The sequence below is a fragment of the Camponotus floridanus genome, unplaced genomic scaffold (assembly GCF_003227725.1).
Source record: "Camponotus floridanus strain SB8 unplaced genomic scaffold, Cflo_v7.5 scaffold99, whole genome shotgun sequence".
NCBI lineage: Eukaryota > Metazoa > Arthropoda > Insecta > Hymenoptera > Formicidae > Camponotus > Camponotus floridanus.
Window position 1 is genome coordinate 170186 of NW_020229870.1, and position 18710 is coordinate 188895.

Below are 18710 nucleotides of genomic sequence, written 5' to 3' on the forward strand. Positions count from 1 at the left end.
TGTATTTAAAAAGCATGCTACCAATAATAAAAGAATCGTTTAAACACGTGTCCGCGTTGCAATAAGACTTTTGCTTTTACTTGATACAATTTATTGCTCGTTTATTTTCTCTACTTCACGTTTTAACAATTTTATGGTATGTATTTTTTTACTATGTGTCATTCGCTCTTGCTCTCTTTTGTCGTTCATTGCATTCATTCATCCGCCTACGTCTACGCGCGTGGCTCTTTTGATAATAGAAAATAATCGCGTAATGAAAATGCAAATCGAAACTCTTTTTCATTTTCGAAAATATCAAGATAGCGTTTGCGATCGTCCCGAGTACAGTTTGAAAGAATAATTTTTATAATGCCGCATTACAATCGAAATGCATTTGAATCCGAGTCAGATTCTCAGTGAATTAAAATTGCGCGAATAGAATGTGAAGTAAAGTAATTAACATATGTATATAAAATACGTTTAAAATGAAATTAATTAAACATAATATCAACTGATTTATCGCGTTTTTATAAATTGTCAAAGTCATTAATTATTATTCCCAAAAAACGATGATAAGACTTTCGGAAAAAAGATTACGAAAAAACTTCGTATTGTGAACTAATAAATTCGAGATATAAACATCGATCTCATTGCAATCCTTCTTTCGATTTTTAGATTAATCAATCGAATAAATTACGATACCGACATTCATGCTTTCTTCCTCTTTCGCTCACTCGTCTTCTGTTTCTCTAATAACTAGAGCTCCGTACAAATATATACACATATATATGCTTACACAGTGCTTTTAGAGACTAATTTGATGTTAAATAAAAATATAAAAATCTATAAGTGTTTTTTTTTCTTTCTTTCTTTTTCAACTACTTGCTTATTTATACAATATCGATAATTCCATCTCGCAATTTAAGAGAATGCGGCTGCTGCAACTTATAATGATTATTGTTGTGTACGTATATAAAAAATAATGACACGGATACTGTATATCCCATATGTGGCATGAAAATTAATTAAAGTGCTTTATGAAGAATCTAATGCGATAAATAATATGATTCATTCTGTTTTCCGAGATATTTTTATTTTTTTATATAATAATTTTCTAGCGATTATATTAACAAAATAAAATAAAATATATTATTATTCTGATAAAAATAAAATATATTATTGCCACTTCTTCATTATTCCTTGAAATTTCTCAAAAATATTAATTATTTAATTTATAATATGATAAACTAAATAAGATTAAAAGAATAACTCTCTTAATTAGAGAGGGATATTCATATTTAAATTTATTTGTATTTGTCTCATAAATAATTAATTAATTTTTAATTTTTAGTTATTTATATTTTTACCACATTTTTGAAAGACATTTTTAAATAATTATTATGTAAAAATGAATTTTGTAATAATTAAATAATCAATAATGTAAGTAAAAATTTCGTCAACTTGGTAATATTTTTTGCTGTTAAATTAGTTCATCTCGATTATTTTTCTTTCCTGAAACTTCATTTTAATTGAATTAAATTCTATTAGGATTTTATTATAAATTGAAACAATTGATTGATAACTTTTCTTAATGAAAATTTCATTACTTTTTAAGCATAAGTTGCGCCTCAAAAATGCAGGGAATAGTAGACGAATCGTAGTAGAACGTAGAATGTTATCATTGCAGCGTTTGCCTTTGATCATCACGATCGATCGATCGATCGATCGGTTATCGTAATTGCACACGATCCACCAGTAACGACAACAAGGGCGCTCAACACAAGCGACTCGAGTAATCAGAAATAAATTAAGTTTAATTGCTAAGTAATAAAACGTTAATTACATATGTCAATAATAATTAATTTAAGTTTACAACACACGTCTCGTGCAAAAGTGTAAAGAACGTTTGTTTTTTTATCGTGCTACACTCAATACCATTGTTGTCTTGTTTTTTTTTTCTTGTTACTTGACTTAATGTTGTAATGTGTTTGCATGTTTTGTGTGTCGTGTGTGTCTGTATGTGTGTTAATGATTCTCGACTACAATAAGCTCTTGATAAAACGTAGTAACATTGTTAGTTTACAATCGCCTCTTTGTCCTCTCGCGGCTCTCGAGATCGAAGATGTGTCTATTACATAGTTGCACATCTCGTTAACGCCGGGATCGAATCCATTTGTTTTTTTTTTTTTTTTCTAATCGAATCGTCGAAACCGCGTTATTAAAAAATTATCGAAAAATCCGAGGAAGAAAAATCGACTTCTCGGTCGCGGATCGAGAGAAGAAATTTTGTTGCCGCGCCTCGCACAAATTTGCTCGCGAATTCGATCCCGTCATCTTCACAAGCAACGATCGTCGCTCTCGCCGCGCGAGAAAATTCAATGGTACGCCGGAAACCGTCGCGACAGAGTCGCTCGGGCTCATATAACCACATTTTGTTGCCTACCAACGGATACACATAATTGTAAATAAATTAATGACTCGCTCTTTCTCTCTCGCGCTCTCTCGCTCGCTCTCTCTCTCTCTCTCTCTCGCTCTCTGTTCCCCTGTTTCTCCCTCTCTCATCTTTCTCCTCTTTGTTGCAGTTTCGCTCGACTTGTGGTATACATCGCGATTATGGACATCTCGACTTTCGTCCTCCTGTCAACGTCAATACCTCAAATCCTCCTTTTAAATCCTTTTTTTATCGTTGCAATTTGAAGTGATAATTTTCTACGAAAGACCATTAAGCACAAGTCGAATTGTTCCGACTTTTAATTTTGTGACGCGAATGATCGCTGCAATTCCTAAAGTTGTTTATCGCCGGACTTGAGGTATTGATCGCGATACTTTGGATTATATAAATCGGATAAATAAAATTATTATCTTTTCTTCTTTCTCTTTTCTCTCACGGTGGATAGAAAAAAGTAGAAGAAATGGAAACAATGCTATTTTAGTACCGGTTTTTCTCTACACCGTCTTTTTCGAATTCTTGACAGGAGCTCCGACATATCGTTCTGCGTTTACGATTGTCGTTTACTCTCCTCCTTTTTGCATTCAGAGGGTGAAAACCAGCAGTTTCACGTATACGCCGTTATACGCGAAGTGTTTCGCGTTACAATATAATAATAATATATAATAATATATAATAATAATAATAATAATGTATATCTGCTTTTGCACTTGTATTTTACATTATTTCATTTCTGATTAACTAATCGATACCTTATTGTCGTACAAACTGTTTTCATATTTTCTTATCGCTTTCTTTCTGTTCCTTTCTTTCCTGTATATTTTTCGCCTCGTTCGAGAAAAAACGTTATTCCGAATCTTTTGAAAAATTTTTCTTGCCCTGTTTCACTTTTTTTTTACTTTTCTTCCCTTTCTCCTCTTCTCCCTTGTTAACTCTTTTGTCTCTTTTCAATCGTAATTTGTTTATGAAAGATTGGACGAGCCGAGGTAGCAGTCGCGATACAGATCGCGATAGGGATGAAAATTTTTCGAGAGAATGAAAAATTAGAGAATCATATCGTTTCTCTTTCTCTCTTTCTCTCCCTCTCTCTCTCTCTCTCGTCTTTAGCATCGAATGGATGAAAATGAGAGACTTTTCTTGCCCGGAAATGATCACATCGAGTCCTTTTATTTTTCTTCCCTTTTTTAATTCTCTTTCATGCCGTCGTAAATTCTGCCGATTCTTTTCTTCTACCCCTGCCCGTGGAAAAACGAAGTAAAAATTCTCTGCGAGTGGGGTGGAAACTAGATCGATATAGACACCTAGTATTGTACGTGGTCGTCGTTAGTCGATAGTTTCTAATCCACTGGATATGTGTCACGTAACGAACTAACTATCGAGACGAGCCTCTCTCGGCGCAATATATAAATAGATTCATCGAATTTTATTCTCTTTCACACACACACATTTTCTCGTTCTCTCTCTCTCTCACTCTCTCTGTCTCTCTCCCTCTCGTTCGCCCGCAATCTCTCTGTCTCTTATGCTCAAATTTAAGACGCGTAACAGTCGTTATCGATCGATCGATCGACCTAAAGATCGCTCGATAATCGTCTTCGCGACGGTCAACACTGTTCACCGTGGTTGGTGGTAATAATATCCGTATTTATATATTTATATATATAATATATAATTTATTTATACTTATGTCCATATTTATATATTTATATTTGCATTTATATTATATTTATATCTATATTTGCATTTATATTAATACATACATATATATATAAATATATATATGTATATGCATACATGTATTTTTTTACGTTCTCTGCTTTCCTTTCCGTTTCTTTTTCTCTCTCGCTTTTCCCTTGCTGTTTTAATTCTTATGGCGTGTGTTGTCTCTTTCTTAGCTACATTGTTACACGTTGTTCTGATTTTATTTTTTTTTCTCTCACATAACAGAAACTCTCGCGTCTGTCGTCGCTTAATAATTAATAATCATTGCCGTCAGTAATAGTATAATTGTAGTAATAATGAACCTTCTCTCCTCCCGCGACTAAAATTATATTTACATTTTTATCATACATATTGATTCTATCCACGTGTGTATGTGTGTATGTGTGCACAAATATGCGTGCTACGTGTCTCGAAATTGCCTCGATCAAATGACATTTCGACTTTTCGATATTACGTCATAGTTCGTTAAAATAATTTTTCTTTTCCAAAACAATTATAAAACATATGTCTCGTAGAGGAATAATCATTTATAATAAAATTAACGTTATAGATATTTATTTCGGTAGAAAATAAAAAAATTAACTTTGACACATTATGTGACATTAATATCTACACTCTTTATTAGCGTTTAAATTACGAAATTAAATTATAGGACATCAATTAAAGAAACTCTAACGATATATCTATCAGTTAATCATTGTGACCGTACAAATCCAAAAATTATCGAGAAGGAGCGTGAAAAAGACGTCCATCATTTTCTTTTTCTCGATTGCAAAATTTTTATATTCGAGCGTCTTATCGTGTCCGATAATAAGACACGATCGTCTCGAACGAGGGAATTTCCATGAAAATTTGCGCGCCGGTTTTTTCGTCATTTACCATCGATCCTATCATTTTGAACACTCGCATCCGAAAAACAGTCCTCCTTATATGTATGATTATATATACATACATATACATATACATATGTGTATATATATATATATATATATATATGTATATATAATTAAACTGTTACAATATATATGTTTATTTTGTACTATATACGATCTTAAACCGACGATCGAGGAGGCCGCTCGCGTCTCTCCCTGGATTCATTCTTGCTTGGAAAAAGATTCCGCATTTCTTTTGAAATAAGAGACCGAGGATTATATTTTTTTCAACGGGAAATAATGCAAACGTCCTTCTCGCGTCGAGCCGAGCTGATTCGGGTAATCTAGTCTTCAAACACTCAGAACTGATGCTCGCTTGGAATAATCGTTTATTTGACGTCGTTTGTGATAAATTAATAATAAATAATAGCGTCAAGAGAAATGCTAATCAAACAACGTGCAATGTTGAGAAGAAAATGTGGATCGGTGTATCTGAATTATTTTAGAGAGGAGATTGTTGTTGTTGTTATTGTTGTTGTTGTTGTTGTTACACAAAAGTGGTAACATGCCTCGAGTCGCCACACACGCTCTTTCTAATAGGGAGGGTCGATATAACTTTACAAAATGTTACACAATTACATGTTCGATGACGAACTGCTGTAGCTTGAAAAGCTGCGAACGCGAATGCTGCACGTAATGCATATTTTTCTCGTTCCTATATCCTAAAATATAATAAATTAAGTAACATATGCCGTAGATAATATCGCCGAATTTTCCAACATTCAACGGACATTCGAGTGCGAAAAAACGACGCATCATTTCATTCGCGAGACGAACGATTCTAAAATAGCGGTGTGTGATCGAGCGATTTTTCGTATTTTTTCGAAGAAAACCAATCCCAATGTGTGCATAAAACAATCACTCTTCTTTCGGTCTCAAAGTGATCTCAATTAATTCAACGAATGAGGTCATACATACATACATACGTATATATATATATATATATATATATATATATATATATATATGTATTTTAAATAAGCGCAATTTTGCGCGATTCGATAATAGTTCAATAAAATCACCTTTTTGAATTCTTTTCACGTTTTGAAATTTTTATTACCAAACATCAGGAAAATGGAGTATGAATTATTGTGTATACCGACAAATTACTGAATGCAAGATATTGATTTATTTTTGAAATTTAATTCGTTCGTCGATACCCTCGATACTTTTGAATCATTCTGTCAATTAAATCTCGGCGATTCACCCTGTATAATTACTCGGACTAGCATAAATGATCCTTTCACAATCACGCAAAAAAGAAAGAGTGACGTAAAGTGTCGCTCGAACGAAATCTCGCAGAACTCATCGCTCGCCACATCGCGACGTGTGTGTGTGTGTGTGTGTGTGTGTGTGTGTGTGTGTGTGTGTGTGTGTGTCGAAGCACAAAAGAATTTTCGCTACGCAAGAGCCACAGACGCAGAGTGCAAGTCGGCTAGAATGCGCTTTTCTGCAATCAAACGTCACGCCGATTCGTTTTCGCCCAGCTTGGCGAACGCCGTCGCTTACGTAATAAAAGTGTGTGTGTGTGTGTGTGTATGTGTGTATGTATGACTGTGTAAATCTATCTGTATATACGTGTATGTTCTCTCTTTCCTTTTTTTCTTTTTTTTTTAAATATGTACAATAGCACAGCACAATTGCAGTACGATATCGAGTGCGGCTCGCAAAGTCTCTCTCTCTCTCGCGCTCGCTCTCTTTCTCTGTCTCTCTCTCTCTCTCTCGCTTTCTTTCTCACAGGCTCTCACTTATTCTCGCGGTCTCTGTCTCTTGTGGGAGGCCGCGCGGCCATCCGTTTTAAAAATCGCTCTTTTCTTCCCCCATTCCACACGTCTCCCTCCCGCCATCGGTTTGCACAAAAGAGCGTCCATACTCCCGAGATGTACATGTTTATACATACATATTGTGTGTATGTGTATATATATATATATATGTATATATATATATATGTGTATATATATATATCACTTGGCACGTGCATCCTCACACGAAGCCACTTTGAAAATTGGTTCACGTTCCGTTTGACCAACGAGGACACGACGAATCGGTCGCGCATTCGACGCCGCTGATTGCGCGATCATCATCAAACCTCACCGCTACTCGTGCTTGTGGAAAAGCGCCGATTAACCTCTCAATTAGTTTAACAGGACATACATAGGATATCTAGAAAGAAACAAATAAAACTGTGCTCCTCGTTTTAGATGCTATTGTTTCATTTGCAAGAAACTCTTATGTATAAGAGCAATTTCATTCGGAAATTAATAGACCGGAGAGATTAATTCGAGTGTTTAAGCTTTGGAAAAGGCAATTTCAATTGCCAAGGATTAATTTCTAACGATGAAAAAGGGCGCGCGCGCGATAGACGATAGATTTTCATAAATATATGAAAATCTAGCAACTATTTATTCGATAAAACAAAACACGAAATAAGCTATAAATACATATGGCCTCGAATGAAAATATTAAAAGAATCAACGCACAGTAAGATCTTTTTAATTAGTACCTATCACGCGCTTAAAGTCGCTGCTTTAATTAGTATCTTTATAGAGTATCGGAGCTTTTATAAACTTTGTAGCCCCTCATCATAGTTTCGATTGATCTCGAGTGGGTTAAGAAAAGGTAGAAAACGAGTGTTATCTAAATATTCACTCGATTGTCAGAGCGCTTAGAATTTCGCGCGTCAAGCGCAAATATTACACGGTTGCCTTCTTGATCCTTTTTTAAAGCAGCGACTATTCTACTCTTATGAAATAAGATAACAATCACTATCTCGCTAAACTAAACTTATCTCATATTTCGAGCAACGAATAAACTCTAAACGCGCGAAAAAAAAACGTGAGCATTCTCGAAACGATCTTCTTGGCGCGCTATCAGCACCGAAAGCAGATTTAGAATTCAAACTTTAGAGTTTTGACTAGAAAAGGGAAGCCGCCTCGCGAATTAAAGCGACGAATGGTCTTCCTAAAACATAGTACGATAGACTAGAATGTTAAGAATCGGGCACAAAAGGTCCAGATCAACTTATGCTAATATGGCAAACTATGGCACAGAGTTTGCGAGGTATTCAAAGTCGACATACGAATGAATCTTTATCGTACGCGAGTCCTTATCTTAAAATTACGAAATTATTTACGAGGAACAGCAAACTTATTACTGCGACACATTACATTACGTTGAAATAAATAAGGATAATTCTTGTTAAAAATTAAACAGGGAGGGAATGTTTTATATAATCATTCTTAGGATACAATCGACTCGTCCGTTTCCCGACTTTGAATATTGACTTAAGAGCTTTAATATGACAATATACAATCTATCAATCGTAAATACTCGGGAACGCACCAGCGTAAAAAAGGAAAAGAACGCCGAATCGTAGCAAGGGATCTGATTTGAATCATTTCGCGCTCGCATTCGCGGGAGCTACAATGATCGATCGCATTCAGCGGCTAGGACGTTCTTGTTCGACACAATTCGCGATCGTCTCAATCAAAACATATAAATAGAAATTAATATATAATCAGCAATGAATGAAATTTTTTTTTAAATTTCCAAGTCTATACAGAATAAAATTTCTCCGAGAGACCGAGGCGGTAATTAAATAAATTTCGATTTTGCTTTATACATAGCTAATCTTGATAACAACAAAAGTATAAATAAATAACGAGCAAACGAATCGAATATGAAATAAATAAAATATAATATTCAATATTTCAGAAATTAATTATGCTCCGAATTGATCCCGGCAATAATTCCGTTCGTCGAACAGAGAGAGATTATTTACAAAGGCCCTGGCATAAAATAGCGCTTAAGAAAATCTCCCTTCTCTCTTCATCGATCGAATGTGTCGACAAGAATATGTCCACGAGGTAGTACGCCGCCCTTACGAGAAGGGCAGATCCTCGTCGGGCGACTCGTCGTGGTACTCCTCGTGGTCGGATGTGTGTCACAAAACATCGCTCGGTTGGCGCTGTCCGATGCCTATCGTGGGCGACAATTGTTCCTCCTCGACCGCCACCGTCTTCGGATCCTCGTCCTTCCATTTGTCCATGGAACGGCGCCGGGCGTTCATGAAGAAATTGCCGACCGTCGTCGGCTCCAGGCCCAACTGCCTCGCGATTGTCACCTGCATCTCCTTCGACGGCCTTTTGGTCTCCTGCGGAGAGCGGAAAATTTAGTTTCACATACATATATATTCTGTATTGTTATTTATTTATTCAATCTTGCGTGTGGTTATATATATATATATATATATATATATATATATATATATACATATATATATATATATATATGTGTATAATCAATTTCATTATGAAGTTTTTTTCTTTAATTTAGTTTATTTATAAATGTCACTTCAATTGCGCATATTTTGCATTTTAATTATTGAGTTGTGTTGATTAGTGTCGATGGCAATTAATTTTTGCAGTTTCATATTTTTTGTGTCGAGGAATATATATATAGTATATGTATATCGAGTTGATTGAATCTTGTTTTTGTCGGTAGTACATAGTATATTTTAGCTTTATATTCCGTATTTTCTATTATTATTTTATTTAATTAATATTGTATATATATATATATATATATATATATATATATTTAGTTCAAATTAAAATTCAATATGTATATATATATATATATATATATATATATATATATATATATATTGAATTTTAATTTGAACATTTCAACAGTTATTGGTAAGAGAATACATTATCTACAAAACAAATATAACGAAAGAATGGTATCAATGCTTAATATTTTCTTTAAGTTGTCGTAGAACGTCTTTATATCTAATGGATAATAAAATATTCCATTATTATTGAATTAATTAATTAATTATTTATTTTGGTTCTATCGAGAAAGATTTAAACGCACATTCAGATGTAGATTCAAAGTACAATGTACTTGCAAAAACCCGTGTGCTAATTTCGACTGTGCCACGTGAAAGTATTGGTTAGTAATAATTGTTACTCCGGCAATCGATATACTCTACCTCGAGTCGCGTTATTGATCGGGCTACGTTGGGTAAGAAACGTCGCGTGGGAAGAAAGCGTACTAGTCCATTTACCACATGTAAAGAAATGTTTATCGTCCACTAATATCGAACGAACGACGGATCATCGTTCAAAGTGCAAGTTACAAATATTTCAAAACAAATCATTAAAAAATCATTTGTCCTCCTCTTGAAATTTTTACAATTCGAGCATCAAATATTTGCATTTTTCAGGGGAAAAACAGCAAGTAAACAAATCTGGGCGAAATACGAGTTAAATGAAATAAAATCGTGCGTGTTATAATTTGAGGAAATTTTTGAATTACGTTTGGAAAGAAGGGAACTCGACGCGGCCTGCAAAATTGCACAGCGCTGATGAGAGACGCGATTTTCTTGCCGTCACTTTCACGAAGGGCTTTCTCTCTCTCTCTCTCTCTCTCTCTCTCTTTCTTTGGCAGGCAGTTAGGCGCGATGTATGACGTGTGACGTGTGTACACGCGTACGTTCGCGCGCGAAGCTGAAACACACATCGCTCGTGCATAGCGCCAGCGCACACAGTGGCTGTCAAGGAATAATCACGATGCCTCGTCGCGATAGTGTCCCGCATTTCCAACAATTGATGCGCCGTTCTATACGGAGCGGGCACCGCCTTCGTGTTTTGCAACTGCAGCTGCAGCGAAGTCCGCGCGGATACGCGCGTATCAATAGCCAGCGGCGACAACACGCGGCTCTCTATGTGCCTTAAACGGACTCCCCGGCGCGTGTCCGGCGCAAGTTAAGCGAAATTAACGTCCACGAGTTAATTAAAGTACGCCTCTCTCGACCGCCGCCGCCGCCGCCGCCACCGCCGTTGCCTTTTCCTCTGAAAATCGAAACCCCGTCGATTCCATGCGTCACCGCGAATTAAATTATTAATTAATTTCGGGGATATTTAACGGCTCGAGCGAGCGCGCGGTCCTTGAATTTGGAATTATTCTATATTTCATTCTCCCGCGGCTATCTAACCGGAATTCGTGCCGGGTAGCTGATACACACTGCTGGAAATTTTATTATTAAATTTCGATAAAACTGCTTTTTCCATCGCCAAGTGTATCGTCTATAAAAAAATGTAACAAAACCTATTTGATTTCTCGTCATTTAAAACGGGATTAAATCAATTTTGATTTCCTCGTTTGAGATTATAAATTTCCTCCTTCTTATTAGTCGTATAATAATTTTTTGCCGTTCAATTTTGCAATTTTTATCCGTTGTTATACAAGGTAAATTTGTATTACGGACGATTCCGGATAATTTTCTTTAGCTCAATATCTTGCTGTTTAACTAAGTGCATGAAAAATTTATCTGGAATTCTCCGTAGTGTCTCGTAAGCCTCATTGTCTTAGAGAGAGTGCTAGAAAGAGCTTCCGAGTCTTTTTTTTTAAATCGGGTTAAAATTTCAATGCGAAAGACCGCGCGCCTCGTTCCGGGGCGCACTCCTCTAGAGTGCCGTTTCCAATGAAACAGAATATCAATTATATCTTTGCAATTACAGCAATTAATACTCATTCCGATGGAGGCCGAACCGTCCGCCGTAAAGGCGGCGCGATGGTCGCTTTGAGAATAATCGAGGTTGCGAGCTTTATATTATTGCGTCCGGGGACGCAAATAAAAGTCTCATCTCTCCAGAATCTGCGCAGCCCATTATACTCAAATCGCCCCCTTCGAGTGTTTTTATTATAAAGCGCGCGTATTAATTATCTCTACAATTAAAGCAATTAATAGCAATCGCTCGCAGGAGAAACGCTTACGCGTTGCGTAAAGAGGGGCGTGCGTAAAAAGGGACATTTCCCTCTTTTCGAGGGGAGAAATTTTATTCTCCGGATATGTGTGCTTGAAATGCGCCTTCTTTACCTATTAAAGGATATTGCCCTCGTGAGCACAGTTCGTGCCATTTCGAGATACAATTTATTTAATGGAGAAATTCTTTTTTCATTCTTCTTTATTCACGCAATTTGTAATTACTCTCGGTATCTTTGAAAATTAATATTATTTTAATATATAGAGAATATTCTCTATAACTTACTATTATTATTAGAATATATTTTTATATAAATTTTTATATATAATCTAATCGATAAAGTTTAGGGAAATTTCAACACGGGTAAAAGGTCGCGATATTTTTATTGCTTTAGCAACATTATGAAAACTGGAATTTTTAAAGTGATAACTATCGCGTTTCTATTCTGATGATAATTAAAAAAATTTGATTTAATATAATGGAGAATGTTAAATGTGATTTTAAAAAAATTATGCGAGTTTGCGGAAAACTGAACTTTATTTACGAAAATTTCATTCGAATAATTTATTTGTACGATGATATTTTTATTTCGTTTTAAGAAATCTTCAAAAGAACATCGTATTATTTCTGCATTAAACATAAAAGATTCAAATTTTCTTTACGAATATATCCAGACCTTAAATGTAATAAGAGAAGAGCAGTTTACTTGCACGAGTCTTATGCGATTTTAAATGTTTGATTTATGTATCTTTAAATCACCTTACCTAGTAGTATTGTTTTTTTCAAACCTCTCTCCTTTGAATTCTTTAAGCCAAAGGCACCCTCCTCTATCTCTTTCGCGAGGATTAATTTTCCGGGAAGCGTGCAATCGAGGAATGATTCGATAATCGCGCGGGAAAGATTGCGGGCGATTCGGGACGTACGAGCAAAGTGGGCTAAGGTCAATTCGCAAACTATTTGGCGTCCGTCCAGGAGCTCGAAGAGAGAGAGAGATTTTGTTTTTATTTCTCCTCGCGATCACACGCGAAGCACGATCGCAATAAAACGCGAGTAAAACGTTGAATCTCGTTAAAGCGGGCCCGATTGCGGGGATTAAAAATACACCGACTATTCGCCTCCCTATTCTAAACTCGAAATTTCGATCGCGGCTACAACTAATCGTCGCTCATCGCTCTTGGGAGCTCCTGCGAAGATGCTCTCTCGTCATCGGCTCGAGATTGTCGCGCCCCGCGTGGTTCCTCAGCTGCTTCGCATAGTTTGCAGCCATTCGAGATTCGCATTTGACGCCATTATCGTCAAATTATGTCAAGAGTTATGCACTTATTTCGTCGATTTATTCAGAATACATTTTGAAATTCTTAAACTCCGGATTTTTACTTAAAAGGTTTATATTTCTAGATTTGTGAATCACACGACACGGTTAGCTGATTTTTAGAGTTAAACTTGATTTACAAATTATCGTATATTTGATTTAGTGAATTTATACTCGCTTATTTCAATCGAGCGCATTTAATGGCAAGTTTTAGTGTGCCATTTATCGGTGGCTTCTTAATGAGATCGATCGGAGTATCGCTGCTTCTGATTGAATTAATCTCATCAAGCCATTCTTTCGCTCTCGCGCTAATTGACTTTAACCGAAATGTTCACGAAATAGAACGTCGGACTAAATATGGGCAACGCGAAAGAGAGAGAGAGAAAGAAAGACAGCAGACAGAGAGGGATAGATTTTGCAAATCGTATTCTGAATTACTGTCCGATGAAATATCGCGTCAATAATCCAACCAATCCGAACGATTTCGTCGTGATTTATCACATTTGATATGAACGACAAACGCACGCGCGTGCCGAAAAAATTGATCATTAAGTGTAATACTCCGTGCATCTCTCTCCCCCGCTTCTCCCTCCCCCGCCAATCGCGAAAAAAACTCTATTCGATCTAAAGGCAATCGGTTTTGCGACAAAGCAGAAAAGTTGATTTCGCAGAAAAGGCAATTTCGCAAAAGCGCGCGCGTGCCGCGCTATTTATACGATAATTTATCGTCATCGGAAACGAGTTATCACATTTCATTGTTTCGCGATGCGTCCGCGCTGATTGTAATCATAGTTGTAATAGCCGCGAACGTAACCGATGTAGCCGATTACATATCGGATTCGATCGATCTCGCATTTGGCGGATTGAAAATATCGCGTTATCTTTCAATTCTTCGATATCGATGTAGCCAAACGATGCATTTATTAAAGCACAATGAGCGCTAAGTAAGGTAATTTAAGGACATTTCGATATATTGACGCACACGTGTAAAAAAATAATAATAAGCAAACTATCCCTTCTGAACCCTCGTGGGAAAAATTCGACCCATTAGGCTGAAATAATACGTATAATATTATTTTTTAAATATAATTTTCAAATAGAAATGACAATATTTTAGTATGAATAAATATATAAAGCAAGAAAGAGAAGAAAAATCCAGTTTTTCTTACATCTTACACATCCTGAAATCCTTTCGACTTTCTTCGCGACATTAATTATACTTGATTCTATTGAATTCTATTCCATTTTTTTGATATTCCAGTTCTCTTTCTTCGCACTATAAAAATATCCAGGTTTCTCGTATGCTCGTATATTATTTTATTCATGCTAATGTCGTTATTGAGTAATATAATTACGATGTTCGGAAAATAAAAACAAAACCCAGAAAACAGTGAAAACACAGCAGTGCTTCTCGGCAGTGCTAATTTTTGTACGGACGTTAATGAGGAAACGGATAATATCAATGGCCATTCTTGAAATGCGGCGACGGCAACGGCGTTACAATCAGCGGGCTGGAATACGAAGCGCATAAGTAAAGAACCGGCCGCGAAATTATTCAAGACCGATCGATAGTCGCGCGGAGTGCGCGCTGTCGGTTGACGCGCGCAACTGAATTTTAGGTATCTATAGGGCACACGGAGGGAACGTGTTTTTCTCCACGTGAAAACACGACCTCTCGCGAGAGACATTCCTCGAAAGTGTCTCCCCGACCTCTTTAAAGAAAGAAAAAATTAATAGACTTATTAATACACGCATGCAATCATTATTCCGGTAATTTATTTGTCTACTAATCTTCAAAGATGATAAAACAGATAGCGTAAACGGCTAGAAATATACAAACAGTTATTTTTTTTATAAATCTTATGTCATCTAAAAATTGTTTGTCAATTTTCTTTGCAGATCTGATAAGGGATATTGTAGCTTTGAGCGTGCTACGTCGTTTTGTTTGTCCTTGAATTATATATTGTTTCCCAAGAAATATATGTATATTTTTTAAATATGCTCAATCTTAATTTAAATTTAATATATTTAATATATTTAAAATTGTTTTTTTCTTCAATAAATGCCAAAAATGATTTAGTTAAAAATTTTAGATCTTTTAATGGATTTTGTAGCCATGCATTTCGATTTGTCATTTCGCTTAAAGTACCGCTTTATTATTCCCGCAAATTTTAAAATTTAATATTAGAAAATTCAAACGGCATATTGCATTAAATTTATCCATATGTTATTTTTTCGAATAAGATATATAAATGTATAATTATATACATTTCGTGTAAAATTCACTCAGAACACTATATTAGAATCTATCTTTTAAGAAAATGTTCTCGATTGGACAGGTGTCTCCTCGCGATTCGAATGCGATGAGTGCAAGTTTAAAGTCGTGTGTGTGTGTGTGTGTGTGTGTGTGTGTGTGTGCAATATGCACTTTCGACCGCGAAAGTTAGCCACTGCTAACAAGCAGCAGTAGCGGTTCTCTCAATATTCATTTGCCTGTGCACATCGAGAGGGAAAGAGGGCAATTACTATCGATCACAAGAGGGTAAGAAGTTACGTATTGTGTGCGTTTGTGTAGGTACTCACTTTAAAAATAGCCTGTAGAGTACGGCGCTGAAGGTCTGTGAAAACCAGCCGCGGTTTCTTGGGGGCGGGCTGTTGGTGTTCTGCCTGGTTCGCCATCTCGTCTTTCCTCTTGCATGCTGAAATTAGAGCAATATGTGAGGATCCGCGAATGATACGTGTACGTCCGATTTCACGCGCGTGCCAAGAACCGTGTGAATACGAGAAACGCGCGCATTCTCATTTATTACTGCATGCTGATATTTAGAATCGACCGCATTAAAAGTTTTCAAGTCTCTAGCAAGGAAGATGAGAGATAATTATGCGCTGAAATTGATAATAGCGTCTAGCTTCGGTCGCCTCCTAATGATATTTCCACATGGCAAAGTAGTCTTTCCAATTAAATGCAGATTATTCGCGATTAGATGAGAATTGATGGTTTCTAGATTCGTAAGTTTTAAAATCAAAGTATCCGACAGTCTAGAAATTAAATTTCGTAAAAAAATTCAAAATTTAAATTTAGATATTTCTCTAAAGAAACAAAGTAGTTTTCATCTATTAAATATAGATTTTTTTATCATGTGAAAGTGAGAGAATATTTTTATCATGTGAAAGTTGACAATTTTTTAATTCAAGAAATTTAAAGATCAAAGTAACTGATACTGTAGAAAAATCTAAATTTTGAAAATTAAGAATACTCGAGTCTAAAAATTCAAAGATGAATATTAAGAAAATCCAGCATTAAATATTCAAAGTCGTTAAAAATTTTGAGCTATAATCCTAGGATTTGAGAAATAAAAAGTTTTGAAAAAAGTAATATTTAATTAGATGTAAGAGATGGTTAATTACTTTTTCCATTCTTTTATTCCTCAAAATTTAAGGAAACAATTATGATTAATTATAGAAACCGAAGCGCGCGCTATTATCGAAATCGCGTTACGCCGACCTCTTAATCAAGTCTTTAAATCCGCGCTTTTTCATCCATTCGCAAGACAGAAAGGCATGCCGTATTGACAGTCTCAATGTTTTTTTTTTTTTGCATCCTCGCTTCTACGCCCCTAAAACGGTCCGATCGACGATAATCGCGATTACAGAGCGAAAATGGTGCAAAGTAACTGCAGAAGGGGTGAGAAAGATGGGTGAAAGGAGATGCGAGGTGTGGATGAGAAGCAGTGTTGCGATTTTTTCTTTTTTTTTTTTTGTTTTTTCAAACGTAATTTAATCGTACTTACTTCCGCGTTGTGGAATCTGTGCAGCTGAAAGCAGAAAAAAAAGACCGATGTTAGTCAGTAGGAACATGGCTAGATTGTCGCACGACCTCTTTCTTTTTATTTTTTTCTCTCTGTTTTTTTTTCTTTTCTTTTTTTTTTTTTTGATAGGTCGTTGCCGTTTCTTCTCTCACTTCGTTTCCGCGTTCAAAACAGATACACATTAAAGGAATATATAGGTTTACGTAATGTAGCATGTACACAAGTCATTAAGATAGAAAGGAACTGAGTAGCATTACACGAATCCCAAACTTAAATTCTTAGCTACTGGCTGGCTTGGTAAAAATCATACATATCACTAAGGGGTTTACGAAAAGGGCAAGGGGTCGGATGCAAGTGTCACATATGCGCATTCTCTCTTTCGCATGGGGCGAGAGGGGGGGATGCGATGGATCTCGTTCATCTGGGACTCGGAGGCTGGCGAGCCTTCGAGTCTCGGATACGAGGATCCGTGGATCCTTAAGGATCCGCGCCTTCCGGAATTCGTGAAAATTCCGGGAGGCGAGGGTCCCTTCGAGGTCGTGAGTACATTTCTTGTGTTTGTCTTTCTGCATGGGAATAGAATAATAATGTTGTTTCACTGTTTACCGTATATATATATATATTTTTTTTTTCTTCTCGATGACGTTTTATTTGTGATCTGAAATGAGATGTATCGGTGTGTGGCGGTGTGTGAGCGACTTGATTAGTCGGTCGCGAATCAAATTTTCATCCCTCGATGGTCGATGGCGAGCGAAAAAGAGAGGGATATATTTCATCGCTAATCGTGCGCGCGAGAGAAAAATGTCGACGATCCGCTCTCGCGTCTCCTCTCATCCGTCGCGCGGTTCATTATTATTACATAGCTGGCGAAATTAAGGTAGATCTGGGTTATTCAACCGCGCGATCGCGATCCTCAACGACGCGCGCAAATATAGTTCCCGGCGTCGGCGATGACCAATTTTATTCATGCTTTTCGCCGCTCGAGCGCGGCGTATGTTATAATCAAATTAAGGAAGTTGACGGCTTTTCTATTAATTTGCAAGTAACCGATACGAAGAGAATCGTTGACTTGTCATTAAGCGCGGACGTTGGAAAAAGCGCTCGCGGACCTACATCGCTGCCACGCACACATACGCGCTCGCATACACACACACGCACACACATACATATGCAGAAATGAATACTATAATAATTGATCACCAGGCCGCACCAAATTGTTAATAGCTATTCGAACGCAATAGCCCTCCATTCATCTATGAAATAACTATATTTTGTCGTTTCGAGTTTAATGGCCCTTGCCGATCGATAAGCGGGGCGCTCTTTCGGTTATAATAATAACGACACTGCGTCGTTTTCAATTTGACCGTAAAATTAGTTCGAAATTGAAAATGAATCGCGACTTTTCGCGTCGCTCTCTCCTCCTCCTCCTCCTCCTCCTCCTCCTCCTCCTCCTTCTCTCTTCAATTATGTAAATTTAAAAAAAAAAAGGGAGATTGACGGTCCCGCTCGCTATCTCGCGTCCATTTTTCGATGCCGATGGAATATCGAGCTAGAGAAATGTAATATATTTAAGATACATTTGCTCGCGCCCGAGCCTTTTATCGAATCTTTAAAAGCCCTCGAGTTGATTCAAGGATTTAACTCTTTCGCAACTTTCCCGCACGCGTGTGTCTCCTCCTTCCATTTAAATAAGTAAATTATTTCCATTAGTATTTCACAAAGAACGAAACCTCGCCG

At 36.5% G+C, this 18710-nt stretch overlaps 1 protein-coding gene across 4 annotated transcripts in view; it reads right to left on the bottom strand.

Moving 5' to 3' along the window:
• Positions 1–7031: 7031 nt before the first annotated feature.
• Positions 7032–18710, bottom strand: part of LOC105252509 (hepatocyte nuclear factor 6) — a 69250-nt gene continuing 57571 nt past the window's right edge. For 2 of the 4 annotated variants that reach the window (XM_025415163.1, XM_020027925.2), the window contains 3 exons: positions 16956–16979; positions 15748–15863; positions 7032–9232 (listed from right to left, as the gene is read on the bottom strand). In XM_025415163.1, coding sequence (XP_025270948.1) covers positions 9023–9232; positions 15748–15863; positions 16956–16979 — 350 coding nt within the window. In that variant the 3' untranslated portion in view covers positions 7032–9022. The remainder of the gene's footprint in view (positions 9233–15747; positions 15864–16955; positions 16980–18710) is intronic. The other 2 variants (XM_025415165.1, XM_025415164.1) reach the window with 1 other exon arrangement.